The sequence below is a fragment of the Cyanistes caeruleus genome, chromosome 2 (assembly GCF_971803275.1).
Source record: "Cyanistes caeruleus chromosome 2, bCyaCae1.hap1.1, whole genome shotgun sequence".
Classification (NCBI taxonomy): Eukaryota; Metazoa; Chordata; class Aves; order Passeriformes; family Paridae; genus Cyanistes; species Cyanistes caeruleus.
This window is the reverse complement of record NC_141702.1, coordinates 78,402,817-78,421,197: the sequence shown is the minus strand read 5'-3', so window position 1 is coordinate 78,421,197 and position 18,381 is coordinate 78,402,817. Positions and strand designations below refer to the sequence as shown.

The following is an 18,381-nucleotide window of genomic DNA, read 5'->3' as shown; positions in this document are numbered from 1 at the left end:
AACCACGGCAGCCTGCCTCGTCACCCTGCCCGCGGAGTTTCAGCTGTGGCTGGTGGGTGATCTCTAGGAAAGACCAGAAGGAAGCTTACACAGAGCATCAGGGGAGCAGCGGGGAACGGGAGCGAAAACACGGGACAGGGAGCGCGATCTGGGCTCACCCCGAGGGGAAGGAAACAGCAGACAGAGGGAGACGAAAGACGTGAAGGCGAAGCGGAGCAAACAGTTTCATTAAAAAGCACATTTAAAAGGCCGTTGACAAAGAAAAAGGTGAAAAGGACAGTGACAAACAACAACAAGCACTACGGCCATTTTAAGTTACTTTAAGTTTTTTTAATCAAATGGAATTCGATGCCAAAATATTGTGTAAAACCACATGATTATAACTTTAGTATCAGGAGCAAGCAGAGAAGCAAACGAGGACTGAACTGGGGAAAGATGTATACAAACGAGAGTTGTGCATGTTGTAGGACAGCCACACAAAATACAAAGAAAAACCTCTCCCTTCTCTATCCCTCTACATCTATCTAGTGCCATTTTCTCTTCTGCTAACTTCTTTCTGTTGTTCTACTGACTTCTTAGTTATGCTTGATTGCTACACTTCCCTCCTCCCTTCTGAATTTTCAGACATCTTGTCAACTAGAGTCTAACTAAAACTTTAAGGTGCTGAGATAAAACTTAAGGTAAACAAAGCATTATTACAGACAAAATCTTTCCAAGAAGTCATTAATTCCTAGACTACTTAGTGGAGGGGAGGGAATCTAAAACAGGTTATAAACTTGTTTTCTGTTTTACTTGCAAAATGTTTGTGTTGAATTTTGAACTGAACATGTTTCCTTAACACTTTCAAATGTTAAACTGGTTCAGAACTCCGTCTAAGCAAAATAGATCTGTAATACTGGAAAGACTTATTAGAAAGGGATATATTTAAATCAATTTAATTCCCACTACCCATAGTAAGATTAAAAAAAATAGTGAAGTTACTTTTCTTCTCATGTACAGCACATTGCTTTTACTTCTGCATACATCTTTACTCCTGTAGAGTAATGGAACAAGACTTGATTAACATCTTTATGAAAAAAGATATTAGAATACGCACTACTTGCTGTGCTCTCACTTTAGTAATAAAACATTCATTGTGAAATAAAAGCATTTCTGATTTTATATTAAATATTTTGCACACAGCCAACTTACCATAGGGAAAAAAGCATTTTCTTGACCATTTTGCATAGGTACTCAGAGGGATATTAGATAAGGTCTTAGAGGAAAATAGAAAGCCTAGAGGCAAGTATCTATGCAAAAATAGTGATCTACAAATATTTTAAGCAGATATTAGTCATATTCAATTCTGTTTACTGTCCCTTTGTTATATTTGAAGTTTGCATCTGAAATTCGCAGTTTTTACAGAGCATACAGAGGAACATCAGAGATGAAACTCAGCAGGCCTAGTGGAGACCTCTGGTTATGCTACTTCTCTCTATAAAGCAAAATGTATAGAAAGATCCCTATAAAAGCCCAGAAATTCAACAGCTGTGTCAAAAACTTCATGCAAGTCAGTCTTGTATACACAAGAAAATACATGGTTCCACACTTCTGCCAATAGGAAGGGTGAGGCCTGGCAGCAGACAGACACTGGGAGTCCCTGGCTGTGCGCTCCAAGGTTAGCACAGCACTTGAGCCCTAAGCCCCAAAATCTACACATCAGACTCACTCAGATGTGAGGGGAGCCACGTGCTTTTGAAAAAAGCCTGGTAGGGAAAGGAAAAACTGGAGGAGCCTGGCTGTCACTTGTGTTCTGCCCCGAGTCAGAACACTGCAAGGTGCTCCAGTACCTCTGCTTGCAAACTTGATCAAAGACTACAGGTATGATGTATCCAGAAACTAAAATCTAGCAGGAAAGTTAAATACCTATGAGTCTGGACAAAGGGCAGAGCACTGACTCATCACATATTCAACCAGTTCCTGGCAGAACAGGAAGACTGCAAACACAGGGGACCTTAAAAGGGCCAAGATCTACACTTACAAAAATGCAGATAGAAGGCAGTTCTCTTTATAAACTCAGTTTCCAGTGCATTCCTTAAAATTTATATTCAAAGAGATAGGGGATTAGATTCTTTGCATCCTTTATTCATTTTCAAGCATGGAAACGGATTTGAAAGAGATACACACCACATAAATTAAGACAACTCATTAAGACAGCATGCTTGATCATCCACCTTAAGAAAGGCTGAAAATTTTCAATTCTTTTGTTGTGGGGTTTTGGGGTTTTTTTTCATGCAAGCTGAAACGATCTACAAAGTCCCTTTTCCTACTATTCTTTTAAAAGGAAAAAAATTCATATTTCTACACTAGAAATTCCCTGTAGTACAGGGTAACTACTTCATAACAGTCTTTCCTCTTCTCTCCCATCCCCACTGTGTTACTGTGTTGGCACAATGGCAGGATAACAATCACCAGATTTCAAAAACCACTGGAGGGTTTGAGATAGCTTTTAAAAATAAATAAAACTATTTAGATACAGAATAATTTTTGGTGGATAATTTATAACAGAAATTCATAAATATGATCACAATTTCCTAAAAATCTATACAAATACAAGTAACACCACTTCCCTTGTAATGCATGGATTTCAAGTAATTACACAAAGCTCCATTAGACAGCCTTTCACATACAAATTACACAAAATTAGACATGTATGCAGGGATAATGTAATGCTTCTGACTACTTAATGGTCCAAAAATAATAAAAGTAATTCAAAAAAAGCTAGTTTTCAGTTTAATTGTTGGGGTGGAATGTACTGTGGGTGGTGGTTGCCTAGCAGCTGCTTTTGCTTTGCTGGCCTGACTTGCTCGGACTGCAGTTTCTAGACGTGTTTTCAATTCAGGAGCAGCTCCCATTACTGTCTTGAAAGCATGTGGGTAAAGTGGACCAATGTGCATTAGATTCTGAAGTGCAAACTCGTGAAGATCCTTGGATGCAGCAGATGCAGAAGCAAAGGCATTTTCATTCAGTAAATAGGAGATCAGAGTGGGAACGAGAAGGGCAAGCAACTGCACTCCTGAAAATGAAAGAAAAAAAATGTAATTACCGTATCAGAGAACGAAACAAAAAATAAAAAAATTGTCAGTTACTAGACAAATAAGGGCGATATTGTTTTCAGAACTGACATTAGAAACTAATCAAAAAATTATCAAATTGAAACAACTGAAATGAAGATGGCTTCCTGTGCTTTGATCACTCCAACCTGTCTTACCAGGTCTGTATTTAAGATTTCTGTTATTGTTCATTACAGTTACGTTGATCCTGATGCTTACATTGAGATGCTTTTGCACCATCTGGTTGCAGATCATTGATGAAAGATTGTAAGATATAGAGTGCCTATCATATTAAAGGATTTCATAACACTTTTCAGGCAGACAGGAATGCTATCCAATTAAATCTGAGTATCTGCCTCCCCAGCAAGCATAACTGAACTGGCATCAGTCTGCAAGCGTTGACAAAGAAGTCAGGGGACAGTTACCTGCTGTTATTTATGTTGTTTATTTATGTTGGTCTGGGAGATCATAATCCAAAAACTAGCAGGGCAGCTATACTTCAGCCAGCATGACCTAGTAAGGCCACAGCCCAAAATGGCAAAGGGATCCAGAGGGTTGACCTCAAGAACAAAAAAAGGCAGCTAAACTTAAGCAACAAGGCAAATTTTTGTACCTATAAAGTATGTAAGTATACCTTTGAAATGTGTAACTCAGTAATTGTACATTTTAAGCTCAAAGAACTTAAAAACTAATGGCAACTCGTTTATCTAAATTGTTTTAGATTGCCAGAGTATTAACTATTTTCCCTTAAAAGTTTTGACTGTTTCAAACTCATGAGGTGATTTTCTCCAGACAGCAAAAAATCAGACGTTCTCTTTCCTCATTTGTTTCAATTATCTCTCATTTTCCTTTCACATGTGTTTCAAGCAACTGTTCTAGAAACAGAATGAGGCTCAAGAAATTTTGTATTTTATCAAAAAAGACAAACTCCAAAAAAGAGTGTGTTCGGGGGAAAAAAAACCAACCAAAAAATCTCAAAAAAAATCCTACACAAAACCAACAGTAATATTTTTACAAGGAACTTTTTCAGCATTTGAAGTCAACTGTCAAAGACTGTAAGTCTTCAGAATGCACGTTGTTTCACTTGTAGAATAACTAACTAAAACTCTAAGTAATGTATTCTATCTAGTGAATCTTGCTTCATCTACAATCAAGATACTCTGACCCATATAGTTCAATTTCTTGGGCTCTTTAGATAAAACCTGTTGAGCTGGTAGAAGCAACCTGATAGAAGTCTACTAGAATAATTAAAGTTAACAAAGAGAAAAAGTAAATTTAAACAGTGGGAAATACAAATTTCCAAACAGAATAAAATATCACTTGTTACTGCAGTTCATGTTTAGATTTTTTCCTGCAATCGCCAGAAATGCAAAGGCTACAGCATATCATGCTCTATATGCTATGCAAGTTCATACATACAAAAGTTCCAGTACTGGAATTACAAAATGATTTCATTACTATGGACTATGGCCATCAAGTTCCTAGCTGCAACATTTCTAATGTTCTATATTCTAACATACCTCATTTCTCTAGAAACTCTAAATACTTACTATTCTGCTCTTCACCAAGTGCAACCAATGTTTCAAGGACTTTAATTCCTTCCTGGACTGCCAAAAGCTCCAGATTGTTGTTCGGGCGGCTCCTTTCCACAGCTTTCAACTTCTCAACCATGATAGGGGCCAATGAATGAATATATGGAGTTGACAGGGCACGATTGGTGTGTTGGAACACAGAAAGCAGAAGCTGGTAACACTTGGCTTGAACCTAATCAAATCAAGATAAATACATTGTCCTCAAAGTTATTTGTTAACTAGGGAAGCTAATAAACTCTGTTCTCTCTGATTAAAAAAAAACAAACAAAAAAAAAAGGAAAACGAACAAAAATACAACAAAACAAAAAAAAAAACCACAAAAACCCCCAAAAAACCCCTACTAAATGGGAAGGAAATATACTAAGTAAGAGGAAAGCAGCAACACAGTCCATCTAATAAAGCAGTATTAGCCCAGTGTTCAATAAAAGGAAGACCAATTAGAAAGAACCTGCAGGTACTAAATAGCAGTAACAATATAAAATTTGAGAAAACAAAGGCACAGTTAATGTCATACAAGTCAGTTACACCAGTTCACAGTAAACCACATCTTTAAGTCTCAGAACTACCAGCTCTAATAGTAGCTTAATCTTCAAAATCGTGATATGCTATTCCAATTCCAGAAGGGCAACACAGCCCATAAAAATGACTCGGAACAAAGTGATCTTATTGTTCTAACACAAGCCAAGGCTGTAGCCAAAAGTGTCAGCCCTGTTCATCCTTGCTTCTCATTCTCCATTTTGTGCTGGTAGTAGCCCAGGACTATATATGTAGCCATACTATGAGCTGATAACAGAATGCTCTCCTTGTCCTCCTTCTCTGTGGAAAGCAGAGATTATTAAAGCCCTGGTTTGGGAAAATGACTCACTGATGATCTTGTTCAGATGAATTTACTAATGCATTTTTTGGGGCATACAAAGATCTTCCTCCAAAATCCCACACAAATAACCCAGAATTTTTGAAAAGGTGAAGCCTCACAACAAATATGAGGATAAAACATTGCACATGTTTTCTAACTGCACTCAAGTCCAAACAGCATGATTTATCAAGCACATGCTGAACAGAAATGTTCTAGAGGAAGTACTACTGAACAAAACGATCTGTGAGAGATCCAGAGATTACTGGAAACATATATATATAAATAAAAATATTGAATAAAAAATCATAGCTCATAAAAACTACTGATAAGAAAATGTGAGTTATGCAGCTCATATTACTGCTAGTTCAATAGCATACAACTGCAGGTTTTCTACACAATTCAATATTTAATGTCTGAAATAATAACACTTCTCATATCATTTTTATGCTTTATAACAGAGCTCCACAGAAGAATGCTTTTCCTTAATGCCTTACTATCATCTTTGACCTTTTCAACAAATTTTACCTCTGTCTCTCCATACTGTTACAAATAATTCTCTTCCCTTTCTGTCTTTTTTTAAACTTCATTGCTTATTAGATGTTAAAGATAATTAGATTAGCCTCTGAAATAAGGAGTAAAAGTATTTTCTTAAATGCAGCCATATTTCAAGAGTTTTATGACTGCATCTGACAGCAAAATTTCATCCCTTTGATGTGTGTAATATAAAACTTTGGACTATGGTGCATTCATGGAAGTCTACAAAAACTTCTGAAAGGTAAAAGGTAAAATCAGAGCTTCTTCAAAGCGTCAGAGTCACACTCTCATGTAAAACTTGCCCAATAGCATTGAAAGACTTGGGTCTCTCAACTGAGTTATCTTGTTTGAACAAAAGGGAATTGAGCTCACCAGACTTCTGGTTATTACTATACATGGTATTTGACCTTTTCATGTGGTAATAGTTTCAAAAATACTCCTGTATTTCTTTTAAGGCATCAGTAGTTTCTTTGGAAGAGTCTTCTCCTTAATCAGTTCAATGCACATAGTACAATGACAAGCATGCCTTTATTACAAACAGGTGTCTTGTTACTGACTGCAACAAGGAGTATTTTACATTTAAAAAGCCAGAATGAACACACAAGTATTACAGAGTATATGCTCTGCACAACGGTGAGAAGAGAGTGGACACCATTTGGCTCCTGCCCAAACTTGCTCTGTGTTACAAAAATAGTGCTAAGTTCCAGCTGACGGGCAGCTTTCCAGCAGGGTAGTGGGCGACGCTGTACTTCTCTCTCCCTATTCGTGTGTTTATACAGAGCTGAGAGAGAGTACGACATAAAAGTTTTGCTTAATACAACTGACATTTCCATTCACACAATAAAATTCTAAGTACCTTTCCATCCAGAGTCAGGCTTCAGAATCAACTGAATTTTATGTTCATGCTGGAAAACACCTGCCCTGCTATGGAGAATTATCAGTCTAAACAGGATTCTAAATGCCTCACTGTGACCCTAAACACATCCACATTTTTTGCATGTTTTTCTTCTCAGGAATTTCTGCAGTGTTTGCTTGTAGAAACATCATTGATTTTTCTCCTTAGCTCACACCTGCAGATTTGAAAACCCATTCAAACTGATACATATAAAGCTTAACTATCCTACAGTGCATTAGCCTGCTTGAACCAAGTCAATCTACAACTTTTTAACTTTCCTGTTCAATTATAAAATAATTCAGAAGGCGTTTCACAAAGGCAAGCCAAAGGGCAGAAGTGAAATAATGAGACAAATGAATCATGATCTGTAGATGTTCTAATGGAGCCCACAAATTTATATTTTTGCTCACAAACTGAGCTTTGTATGAACACGCAAAATAAGCGCAGGTTTTGCACAGACAAATATAAAATTGATTAGAAATGTGGGATGTAATTTTATCTATAGAAAAAATGGTTGAGTTTGTATTATAAAAGATCAACACTAATGTAGAAACGTCACCCCTCCATGTTAACCAACCTTTTCATCTGATAAAACTTCATATACCGAAGACTGGTTTTGCCTTCTAAAAAGTTGAAGTCAAGAACCTGGCACAAGGCCATGAACACTTTATCTAGGAAGCACTAAGTTTGTGTTATTTTGCCCATGAGTTTCAATAATGCATTGTTGAAAATTCTAGTTATCTTGACAGCAGCATCAATCCCTGAAGTAAAGGCATCACAAAACATTCAGGAAATGTGTTAAATATATCACAGTAAGTTTTTACTGGCTGGATATCATTCACATTTCTATAACATGATCTTACCCAAGGATCAGAAGAATTCAATGCACTTCTAAATCTGTTCATACATCCGTTTTGTAAAGACTGCACTCCAATTATTTCAGTGCTTGCTGACCAGAGAAAGAGAGCAATAGCTGTAAGTATGCTTACTTCATCAAGAATAGGTTTAGAGGACTCTGAAAAACAAAACGAAACACACTGTTAGCTTATTCCAAAAAGGCTTCAGCATTTATTTAGTAAAAGTCAGTGAACATAGATGAACTCACAAAGAGGAAACATATGTACTTGAAATTATTAGCAACTGGACATGCATTTACTTATTACAGTATCATTATTGACTGTGACTGACAAAAATCTGAGCAATTCTATTCTAACAGTTGTTTTAATAAAGTAAGTCAATCTTTCTGAAACTTCAGTATCAAGGAAAACATCATCACCCACACTTTTTCAGACCAAGTTCATGAAACAAGAGGAATTATGGTATTTTTAGATACTTTCCCTGTTAAAGATCTACTTAACTTTTTTAAATCATTATCTGCAGCTGATACAGCAGAGTAAGAAATAGATATCCAGCATGGCAACAACTTTTACTTAACATGATGTTTCACAGAACAGACTAGTTGATCTGACAGCCAACTGCCACGAACAGGAACAGTCCTACTTTAACCTTTCCTGCTTTTCAAATAGCCTGTATTTGCCATTGCCATTTTTTTTTTTCCTTGCATAAGCTCTGTCTTCACAGATCTCATTCATGAATTCACAGTAGGAACAAAAGTATGTATATTTATATATAAACTATTATAATATATATAAAAAGCACTGTTCTGCTGGTCTGGTTGGCCACATTGGTTCTGCCCTCCCCTGAAAGGCATAAAAACAGCATAAGAGAGCACTTAGGAAAGTGTACTGAAAGGCACAAAGCAGCAAAAGAGAAAAACAGAAAGACTGCCCTTTACAGATGTGAACTAGTCACTCAACTGGCTTAGCCACAATGTGAAACCTCGTTTCAAAAAACTACTCTAAGCATTTTAAGTGACAATTTTTCTCAGATAATTTAAATAATTTTAAATTGACATAATTTAAAATTTATTGAATGATGAGGTTTGAAATTGAATGCAGTGGACCTTGCTTAGATTTTTGTGTGTGTGATCTATCACACTTCACAGAAGATTGTAAATGAAAACATACATTCTTGCAAGGAACCAAGAAAAGTTTCTGAAGCCTGAAAAAAGGCCTACAGCCAGTGATGTTTCTGGAAAGAGGGCCTGTGAAATCTCTACAGTAACTAAAGGCTGGAACACAAGAGCTGATGTGACAAATCAAATTAGAAGTTTGGCTTGGTTAACACAAACCTAGTGATCCTCCCCCTTTGGACATTTCAGAATCATTTGCAATTACCTCCTCATTCCCAGTCTCTCACATGAGTAACTCCATTCAAGCCTCTCTTCACTCTCTACAAATGGCTCCTTGGCAATGCAATGGGATGTTTTCTCACTGACTACCACTATGCAAATGACCAATCTTTGTGTCTCTCTTTTGCTAACTAGCAGCTAAGACTGTACATCTTTCTCACTTTTTGAAGGGCAAGGCAAAGCACCTATGTGAACTGGAAGAGGTGGTCTGCAGTTCTCTGAAGAGACAGTAACCACTGTGCTAGTGACTAACAGGGATTTTTTTGGCCAGGATTTCTTTCTCACCAAAGAAAGCTTTTAACAGTGTTGTGAGTATCCTACTCCAGTATGAACCTTGCCACAATTATCTGTGGCTGTCTTCCCACTCATTCACTTTAACACTGACTGTCATTAAGACTAAATGACCTGTGCCAGCATAAACCCTGAGAGCAGGGGCTGCCAGATGCATTGCAAAAGGGAAAACGTCTAGCTGGAGTTTATGGTCAACACTGACAAAGAAAACAGTCCAAACAAGGTCAAATCTGAGGTGGGAACTTCTGAGATGTAACTACTTTGTTAAAGACAAAAAAAAGTGCTTTTCTTCAACACTGTCTATTAATGAACTGAGGAGTTTTGCTCATTCAGGTCTTACATTAAGTTATAGTTGCTGTTTCACTACAGAGAAAATATTTTTCTTTAATTTTAACTCTTGCACTGCACTTACCAGGCTGAGAGTCTTCCAAGATGGATGCAAGAGTGCTGCGAATAAGACCTGTCCATTGTTTCTGCGTTTCATCAGTCTTGACTGTTGGCAGAGTAACTATAGTTTTTATCCCTTGAAGAGCTGCAGTGACTGGAGGTGGGACCTGATTATCTGCTGACTTTACTGCTGTTTCTTTCAATACCCTTGTTATCAGAAATAGGATAGTGGGTAAGATTGTCATACACCCTAAAAAAAAGAAAAAATAAGATAAAATAGAATTTCTAAAGTGTGGTAGATAACCTCTTTGTTTTTCCCAACATGGATGCATATGGTTGGAGACAAAGGAGATGAGATAAACTGCAACTGAGGTAACAAGTAATATGTGTCCTTCAACATTTAACCACCAAATTCATTCATCAGTACTACTGAAGCTCATCATAACACAAGCCAACAATTGAAATGCTGTTGTCAGTTCAGGAATGATGATTTAGCTACTAAACCTTTGTCCTACATGGCATGTGATACATGGTACATCATCCAGACTGCTAACTACCTTAAAAACAGATCTACATATCACTAGGGTCCTATAAACAGCAAAAATAAGAGGTCTGGAAACAGGTATCCAAACTAAGTTACTGCACTTTCCAAGCAAGGTGGTGTGGGGTACAAACCCCAGAAGCAAAGGAAAGTCTTTAGCACAAAGGCTGTAGGAGTTTCAATAACACGTGTACACTTTAAGCCCCTACAGGGCTAAAATAAGAATGCTGATGGGTTTAGGCATGCAAAATCAATCTGCAGATCAGATCAGATTTTCAGACAGTCAAGCTTCTTTCCATATCTCTTCTATGCTTCATTTTCCACATCTGTGGAAAGACAAATCCTGCCATTTTCCTACATCTGGGAATGCTGTGAGGATAAATACATGAAGTAGAACGATTATGACAGGAAGGAGCTGCTCTTTAAACTAATAGGAGTTTCTGAGCTACTTGCGGTGGCCACTTGCCAAATACTGGGAGTAACATCCTCACACCAGACAACACAAAAGAAATAGTGTTACTCTTTTTGCCCAACCTCTTTCTCATCACCCTCACAGAAAAAAAAAAAAAAAAAAAACAACCAAAAAAACCCCTAAAAAAACAGGAATCAAATAAAAACAGGTCATTACTCCAACTCAAAATCTATTGTTCCTTAAAGAAGTGCAAGACACAAATTCACAAATTTCTGTTTCAAGACAGGCCATATTGCCATTTGTGCATAACTTTGTCCAAGTATGTAATTTGCAGTGCACCTCATTAGGAGACCAACTTTAAAATGTCTTATCTATATGACTGGGTGAAACTTCCTAAAGATTCTTGAGACAACAGTTAAGCAATTTGCTCTCCAAAAAGCAAAAGTCAAAGAGCACAGCTTCCCATGTAATTGTGTCCTTTACCCATGAACTTCACTCAGTGCAATTATCCCAGCTCACACACATCCTTTGTGACAGTCTTCCTGGGCAGAAGAAAGCTCCATTTAGTTTATAATCACATTGGGAATGACTGACAGCCAACGGCTGCAAGCCCAAGTGTACCACAGATGAATTGTGCTGTTTTTCCCTCAGTAGGATTGTCTTTTCATAGAGTTGCTGCTTTTCATGAACTTTTCAGGAATTTAATTATCTCCAAAATGTCTGTATGCTTTAACAATATGATTAAAATTGCCCAGAAGGTTTCAAAAGCATTAAAAAAAAGGAAAAAAAAAACAACAATAAAATCAGATTGGTACAAAGCTAATTTCCTCAGTAAATCTGCAGCACACATGCAAACTTAAAATCAAATTTCCTTTATGTTGCTCACTAGAAAAGCCTGCACTTTTATGCAGTCAATCACCTAAATACACTTATTAGTAGATGGCCCTTAGAGCATTCATACCAAATATTTCCAGTTTGTTTTCAGCACCATATCCTCTCTGTGCTACCACACACACATATTCTGTTACAATGCCTTACCTGCAGGAGAACACAGGGAAGGCAGGTCAGACAAAATATTAACGGTGGCAGCCACAAGACGAGCACTTTCCTCAGAGAGGTGGGATTTGGCAGCAACGTGACTTGGAGAATCCGACACTTTTGAACTCAGATGGGGCATGTGTCGTACTAGGATAAACATGAGCAATTCCATGGCTGAAAAGACTAGAGATTTTCCAGGCACAAGGCCACCGCTCTCACCTCCCTCTCCTAAAGCAAGAGGATTTTCTTTTTCCTCATTATCATCTTCATCTGAAAAAGGAAAGAAATGTCTGAGGAGACAGTTAGGATCCCATACCAAAGATTACATGACACACTGTTCACAAGGAAGTTAAAAATCAAGAAGATAAAGTTGCTTTGCAGTAAGATAGGACAAACATGGCTCATGTCAGAATAAATGTTTTAGTTAGAATGACTTAAAGGGGTTTAAAATGCCTTAGAAGTACTGTGATTGCAACAATACTTACTAAAAATCATTCTGGAACTAGAAAACAAATGCACAAAATAAAACTACGGTTAATTATTTTGCTTCTCTTAAAACTGATTATAAAATTAACAGCAATCAATGCCAAATAAACAGGAAGGACAATTTATTTTTTTTTTAAATTTAATAGCTATTAATTAAATGTTCCACCCTGACAAAATCTTATTCTAGCTTAAATTGATTATGAAATAAGAGAACAGAAAAACACTGCAGGATTCTATGTCTAAGTTCACGATTTGAGTGTATTCAGTTCAAAAAGTCTCTCTTTTGATGGCAGCTTGGCCAGCTGCAGTCTTTCCTTCTCCCATTAAACAGCAACAGAGATTCAGTAAGTCAAAGCTGGCCTGAACTACCCCTATAGAGCTCCTATGAATTTAAATGATTTCTACTGTTATCACATTCATCAATCTGAAAAAAGCAGCTTACTGGGCTGACAGTAAACAATTCCATTAATTCATATGAAGGAACAGAGCCTGCATTTTCAGTTCTGCTGGTTCCTCAAGTTCCAGCAAAATCTTCTCCCTGTTTTTACGTGGAAAATGGGCAAAAGCTATCAGTTGGTTTGTTTTTTTATCAACAGTACATTGTGCCAGATTAAAATTTTCCTTTATAAGAGACAATTCTCTGGGGTTTACTTTCCTTCTTTCAGGTAACAGAAAGCCTACCCAACTTAACCAGGTACCAATGAACTATTTGCCAACTTTCCCCTTGGAAACTAATTTACCTAGCAAAGATGGAAACAGTACATCTGAGATTTTTTAAGAAATGGTAAAGGGATGATTAAACAGGGAGACTCTCTCACTAAAAGTACCTCAGAAAGTAGCTTTCAGACTGCTGGTCAAGTTTTGGGTATCTCCAAGCATAGAGATACCACATCCCTGGGCACCTGCTCTACTGCTTCACCGGTCCAACAGTGATTAATTTTTTCCTTGTATCCCATCTGGATTTCCACTGCTGCAATTTCTGTCCATTGCTTCTTGTCTTTCCACCACATGCCCTTCAGAAGACTCTGGATTGGCCTTGTCTTTAAATCCTCTCTAAGACTGGGGATTGCTATTCAATCCCATATTAACCCTCTCTTCTGCAGACTAAATAAGTCCAGCTCTCTCAGCCTCTCCTCATGGGTCAAACACTTCACCTCCCTAAGCAGCTTAGTGGACTTCCACTGAACTTCCTTCATGTTTGTCATTATCTATCTTACTCAGAATGGGGAGGAAAGACGAAGTAAACTAGACACTGTTCCAGATGCATCTTCATAACTGTATCCTTAATGCACTGGTCATGCTTTTCTAACACAGCCCAGTAACAGAGTCATCAGCATTGCATAGGTTTCACACCAGAGATTCACACACACAGCTCCTCGTCTGGCCAATCTGCTATCCAATCTGTCAGCCCACAAGCCTATACCAATGCACATTCCATCCCAAATGCAGGATTTTGCATTTGTCTTTGCTGAACTTCAACAGGTTCTCAGACCTGCAGTTCAAAATTCCCCTAAAAGGCAGCACCACCCTCCAGCACACCCACCACTTGGCCAGTTTGGTATCATCCACAAATTTGCTGAGGGTACATTCTCTTCTATCTGTCCTGTATGCTGAACAGTATTAGGCCCAACACTGATCTCTAGAGAGCACCAGTTGCAGCCAGCTGCCAGTCAGACTTGAATCACTAAACTCCATTCAAGCAGAGCAGTCCAACAAATTATTCTCCAACTTTTCAGTTCACATCACTCCAACCTGACAATGATATTATAGAGTATTGGGTCAAAAGCCTTGCAGAAGTCTAAGTAAACAGTATCCATCACTCCACCTCCAAAGCCAGTTATTTCAACACAGAGGTGATGAGGTATTAATTGCCCTCAGTAAGTCTGTGCTATTTCAAATCACATTCTTCTACTTCATCTACTAAGAAGAGGTTTCAAAAGAAATTTACTAAAAACCTTTCAACAAGCACAGCAGGTTTACTGGCAAGTTCACTCAAACCCCACCTTGCGTCTTACTCAAAGTTAGTCACAGCATCTCATTTTTGCCATTCACTGGAAAGCTTTCTTGAGCACCACAGCTTTTCAAAGATGACTACAACAAACTCAGCATGTCATCAGCCAGCTCCCTCAGACGCATCCCATCTGGTTTCAGGGTAAGGCTGGCTTTCTTGTGAGCAGTCCCTAACTGGATGGTCACCTGCATTTTTATTTTTTTTCTTCACTGCTCTAGCCTAGGCTTGTTCATTAGACACAGGAGGAATAAGCAAAGAAGGTAATAGTGCCTTAGTTTTTCCTCTAGTGTGTTTTGTCGTTAGATCACTCAATCCATTCAGCAGCAGGTCCAAATTTCCTCTGCTGACAACAGATCTATAAAGTTGCTCTTGTCACGCTGGATGTTCTCATCATCAGTCTCAGCTCCACCTGAACTGTGCTTTCCCAGTTCCACTCCTCCATACCCATGAAGTCTTCAGTAGTCTTCCTTGGCAGCTTGCTTCCATTTCCAACATCCATACACTTACATGTCACATTTGAGCTCAGTCAGAAGTTCCTGCTCAGCCAAATCAGCCTCCTGCCATGATCACTGTGAATGAGCTTTATTTTGTCATCAAATATGAATGAACCCTCTTTCCTTTGCCCTTCAGGAAAGCTTACCACAAGATTTCATCTACAAGCTCCCCCCGCATAAGCCAAGTAAGGCCAAAGCTTTTGCTCTGCTACTCATTTTCTTTCTTTCCCTTGAAATTATGACCTCTACTATCATATAGCTGGTACAGCCAGAACTACCATTACCCTCTGTAACCATTTCTTCTGTAAAAGTGCGGAGCAAAACAACTGAGCCACACCCTTATTTGGACTGTCCAGCATCTGGACTGAGAAAGTCTATGCTTCGTACACTTCTGAGTGTTAGCCTCCAGCAGTGTCACCCTTCCAGCACATGACTGGATGGTAAAAGCCTCTCATGAGGCTCCCACAGCCTGACTGAAATTCTTCTTTGGGTTTGTTTAACATGGCTTCATTCACCGCCCCTTCTTGATCAGACAGCCTGTGGCTCCTGGCTGGTATTACCCTTCACTTTCTTTCAGCGTTACCAGTTCTGATCTGCCAAAATAGGACAGCTGGCTCCTCCTCTCTTGCCAGATCTCTGCCATGTTCTCCAACTGGATATATGGAGATAGTGGCTTTTGTTGCTGGAAGTCACAGTATTGCAGGCACCACCTTCATGCAAGCATCATCCTCCAGGGCCATATTCCAACATAGTCTATGGCTGTCTCTCCTTCTGAGAAACATGGGACTTCAGCTCCTGCACGTGCAGGACCACTGTGAAGAAGATTTAATTCCTCCATTTACCTTTACTGACACCACAGGGTATGCTCACCTTCACAAGCACTTCCTTCAGATCTCACTGGTGAGACCAATGTCAGTTCCAGCCCTGGCTGCACATACAAGGCTCTGGAGCACAGGCACATCAGCATTTCCATCTGAATTTCAAACCTGGTCATTAGACCGCTGATGCAGCAGAGGCGATTGTCCCTCAGTCAGCAGACTGTGTTGTTGTATGTCACTGCCATCATTATGCTGACTCCAGCAGTCCTGTACAGTCTTGAGCAGCACTTCTGGGCAGCATGAGCATGCCTTTCCATGCCAACTGCCTTGCTCCTGTTGCACACCCTGTTCCCAGAGCTCCTGGCAGCTGACACGCCCTGAGTGCCCTGAATGTCAGTGAAGTAAGAACCCAGGTGCAAGTCTGCTCCACTTCCTGGCAAGATCTCCTGGGCAGGCAACTTTTCATACTGGTTTCAGGAGTAGCTCACTCATCTCATGAATGTCAGTTGTGCCAGGGACACATCACAATACCCTATACTGATGCCTAAACCATTAAACTTCAGAAAAAAGGTAAATGAAGTGCTAAGGAGGGAATCAGAAGAGAAACATTAAGGAAACTGAGCAAGGTTTTAATAAGGGGGGTGTGCTGGGTATGACTTGCACCACTCTTACTCCAGAAAAATTAATGAAAATCGTGACATGAAATGAGAATGATCAGAGGAAGAAAAAATACACCTTACAAGAGTTAAGAAATCAGCAGGTAATTATGAACACAATCAAAATTATCTGTGGAATACACAGCATTTTCCTCCTCAGTGTAACCATACTCTAATGCAACTTTCTTCATATTGGGAAAGGAGTTCCTTTCCCAATATGAAAATCTGTTGCTTATTTACTCTGCAAAGCAAGCCGTGTTTTCAGAATCTTACTTAGCGTGTTCCTTTTTTCCTGCAAATAATCTTGAGCTGCTCTTACTATCTGCTGGACAACTCCTGTAACCAGTAGCTGGACTGAAGGAGGGTCCCAGGTCAGGAGGAGTCGGTGAAGCACACTCAGGAGTTCAACACCAAGGAGCTGCAGCAAAACAAAATACAGAGAAAAACATTAATTAGGACTAAACAATTCCCAAATGTTATGTCACTTGCTTATGACGAACAAATGCTTTTCTCACACAAGAAAATAATTACAGCTCTTGTAATCATCATAGATGAAAGACCAAGACACAGAAAAAGCTGATTATTACAACATGCTCATACACTACCTGATCCTCTGCAATATGGATCCTGGCACAAGGGGAATCCAATAAAGTATGAAGTGCTTGTAAGCAAGATGTAACATGCTCTACAGGCTCTTCAGGTCTCGGGGAACACAGAAACTGTATACTAACACCTGAAAAGAGCAATAATTAAAAAGATTGTTCATATCATCATAAAAACAAGGCTTTTTAAAAATTTTTTTTCTAAGTATGGCAAGTTCTTAACAACTTTAGAAAAATAACTGTTTTTCTCAATTCTTTTTCCTTTCAATTAACAGAGGGTCTATGAAGAAAAAATGTATTTGCTTCCTCTTCTGCATCACATCTTGCCCAAAATTTGTCAGGATAAATAATACACAGAGACAACAAGCAATTTAAGATTACGGAACAGAAATCCATACTTTGTTCTAAGATCTGTAACTCAGTCATGTGAAACCTTCAGTTGTCAAATGAGTTTCATTTTTTTGAACTCCTTTATATGTAAAGACAAATTAAATTAACTTAAGCTCCAAAAATCACACAATATTCATCTTATACACATAGCACTTAATTCTGGATTTAAACGTCTACATCTCAGCAAACTGCTGGCACTCCTCAGAATAAGAGATTACATCCACCTCTTAAAACTGTTAGGTAACAACAAAGGGATGAATGTGAATGCTACTCCCAGATGAAAAACTGATGCAAAAGCTACTCCATGTGACTAGCCAAATATCAGTCTCTATTAAGCAGCGTTTTTATAAGGGTGTGTATTTTAATTAACCTCATAGCTTTTGCATCTTTGAAGCGTAATATTTTGTATTACCTGCATTATATACTACAGTGTAGATCAGTTCCTATTCATTTTATTCAATTACATAAATCACAGTAATCACACTGACAAATATTCTGTCAAAGCTACAAAGAACACAGAAGGCAGAGAGATAAAAGGGAGGATGAGACAAAGATTTTCAAAACTTTACTGTCCAGACATGTAATGAATTTTAAACTTCACCGATTTCAAGAAAAGTATCTTTTGTCATTTTCATAGCATTTCATACCATAACATGCTGCTACTGAATTCTAAACTTGTAACTCTTACCCAAAATTAAATGCATTCGATCTTTGTTTATCTCTGGCAAAGATTTAGTGGTAGGTGGAGTTCCAGGTGTCTGGTTTAACATAATGGATGTAGCACGTTTCTGAGAATTGGGCATTGCTGCAGCAGTGTCTTCTGTTGATTCTGACACATTAAATCCTGTACTGTTTAGCCAAAGTGCCACTGCATGCAGTATGGGAGCCCAGGAGTTTCGGTAATGCAGTCTAGCTGTGTCAATTGTTTCTGGAGTGTAAAATGCTCCTCCTGTTAAATTAACAAAGCAAAGGTAAATTCTGAAATTCTCTTCAAGTAACAGATAAAAAATTTAAATTTATTAGTATATTTACTCT

At 38.4% G+C, this 18,381-nt stretch overlaps 1 protein-coding gene across 3 annotated transcripts in view; it reads right to left on the bottom strand.

The window, feature by feature from the left end:
• Positions 1-2,103: 2,103 nt before the first annotated feature.
• Positions 2,104-18,381, bottom strand: part of HEATR5B (HEAT repeat containing 5B) — a 56,420-nt gene continuing 40,142 nt past the window's right edge. For all 3 annotated transcript variants that reach the window (XM_086878092.1, XM_086878093.1, XM_023923786.2), the window contains exons 29-36: positions 18,035-18,295; positions 16,960-17,087; positions 16,628-16,772; positions 11,890-12,159; positions 9,924-10,148; positions 7,833-7,984; positions 4,643-4,856; positions 2,104-3,055 (exon numbers count right to left, since the gene is read on the bottom strand). In XM_086878092.1, the coding sequence (XP_086734218.1) occupies positions 2,751-3,055; positions 4,643-4,856; positions 7,833-7,984; positions 9,924-10,148; positions 11,890-12,159; positions 16,628-16,772; positions 16,960-17,087; positions 18,035-18,295 (1,700 nt within the window). In that variant the 3' untranslated portion in view covers positions 2,104-2,750. The remainder of the gene's footprint in view (positions 3,056-4,642; positions 4,857-7,832; positions 7,985-9,923; positions 10,149-11,889; positions 12,160-16,627; positions 16,773-16,959; positions 17,088-18,034; positions 18,296-18,381) is intronic.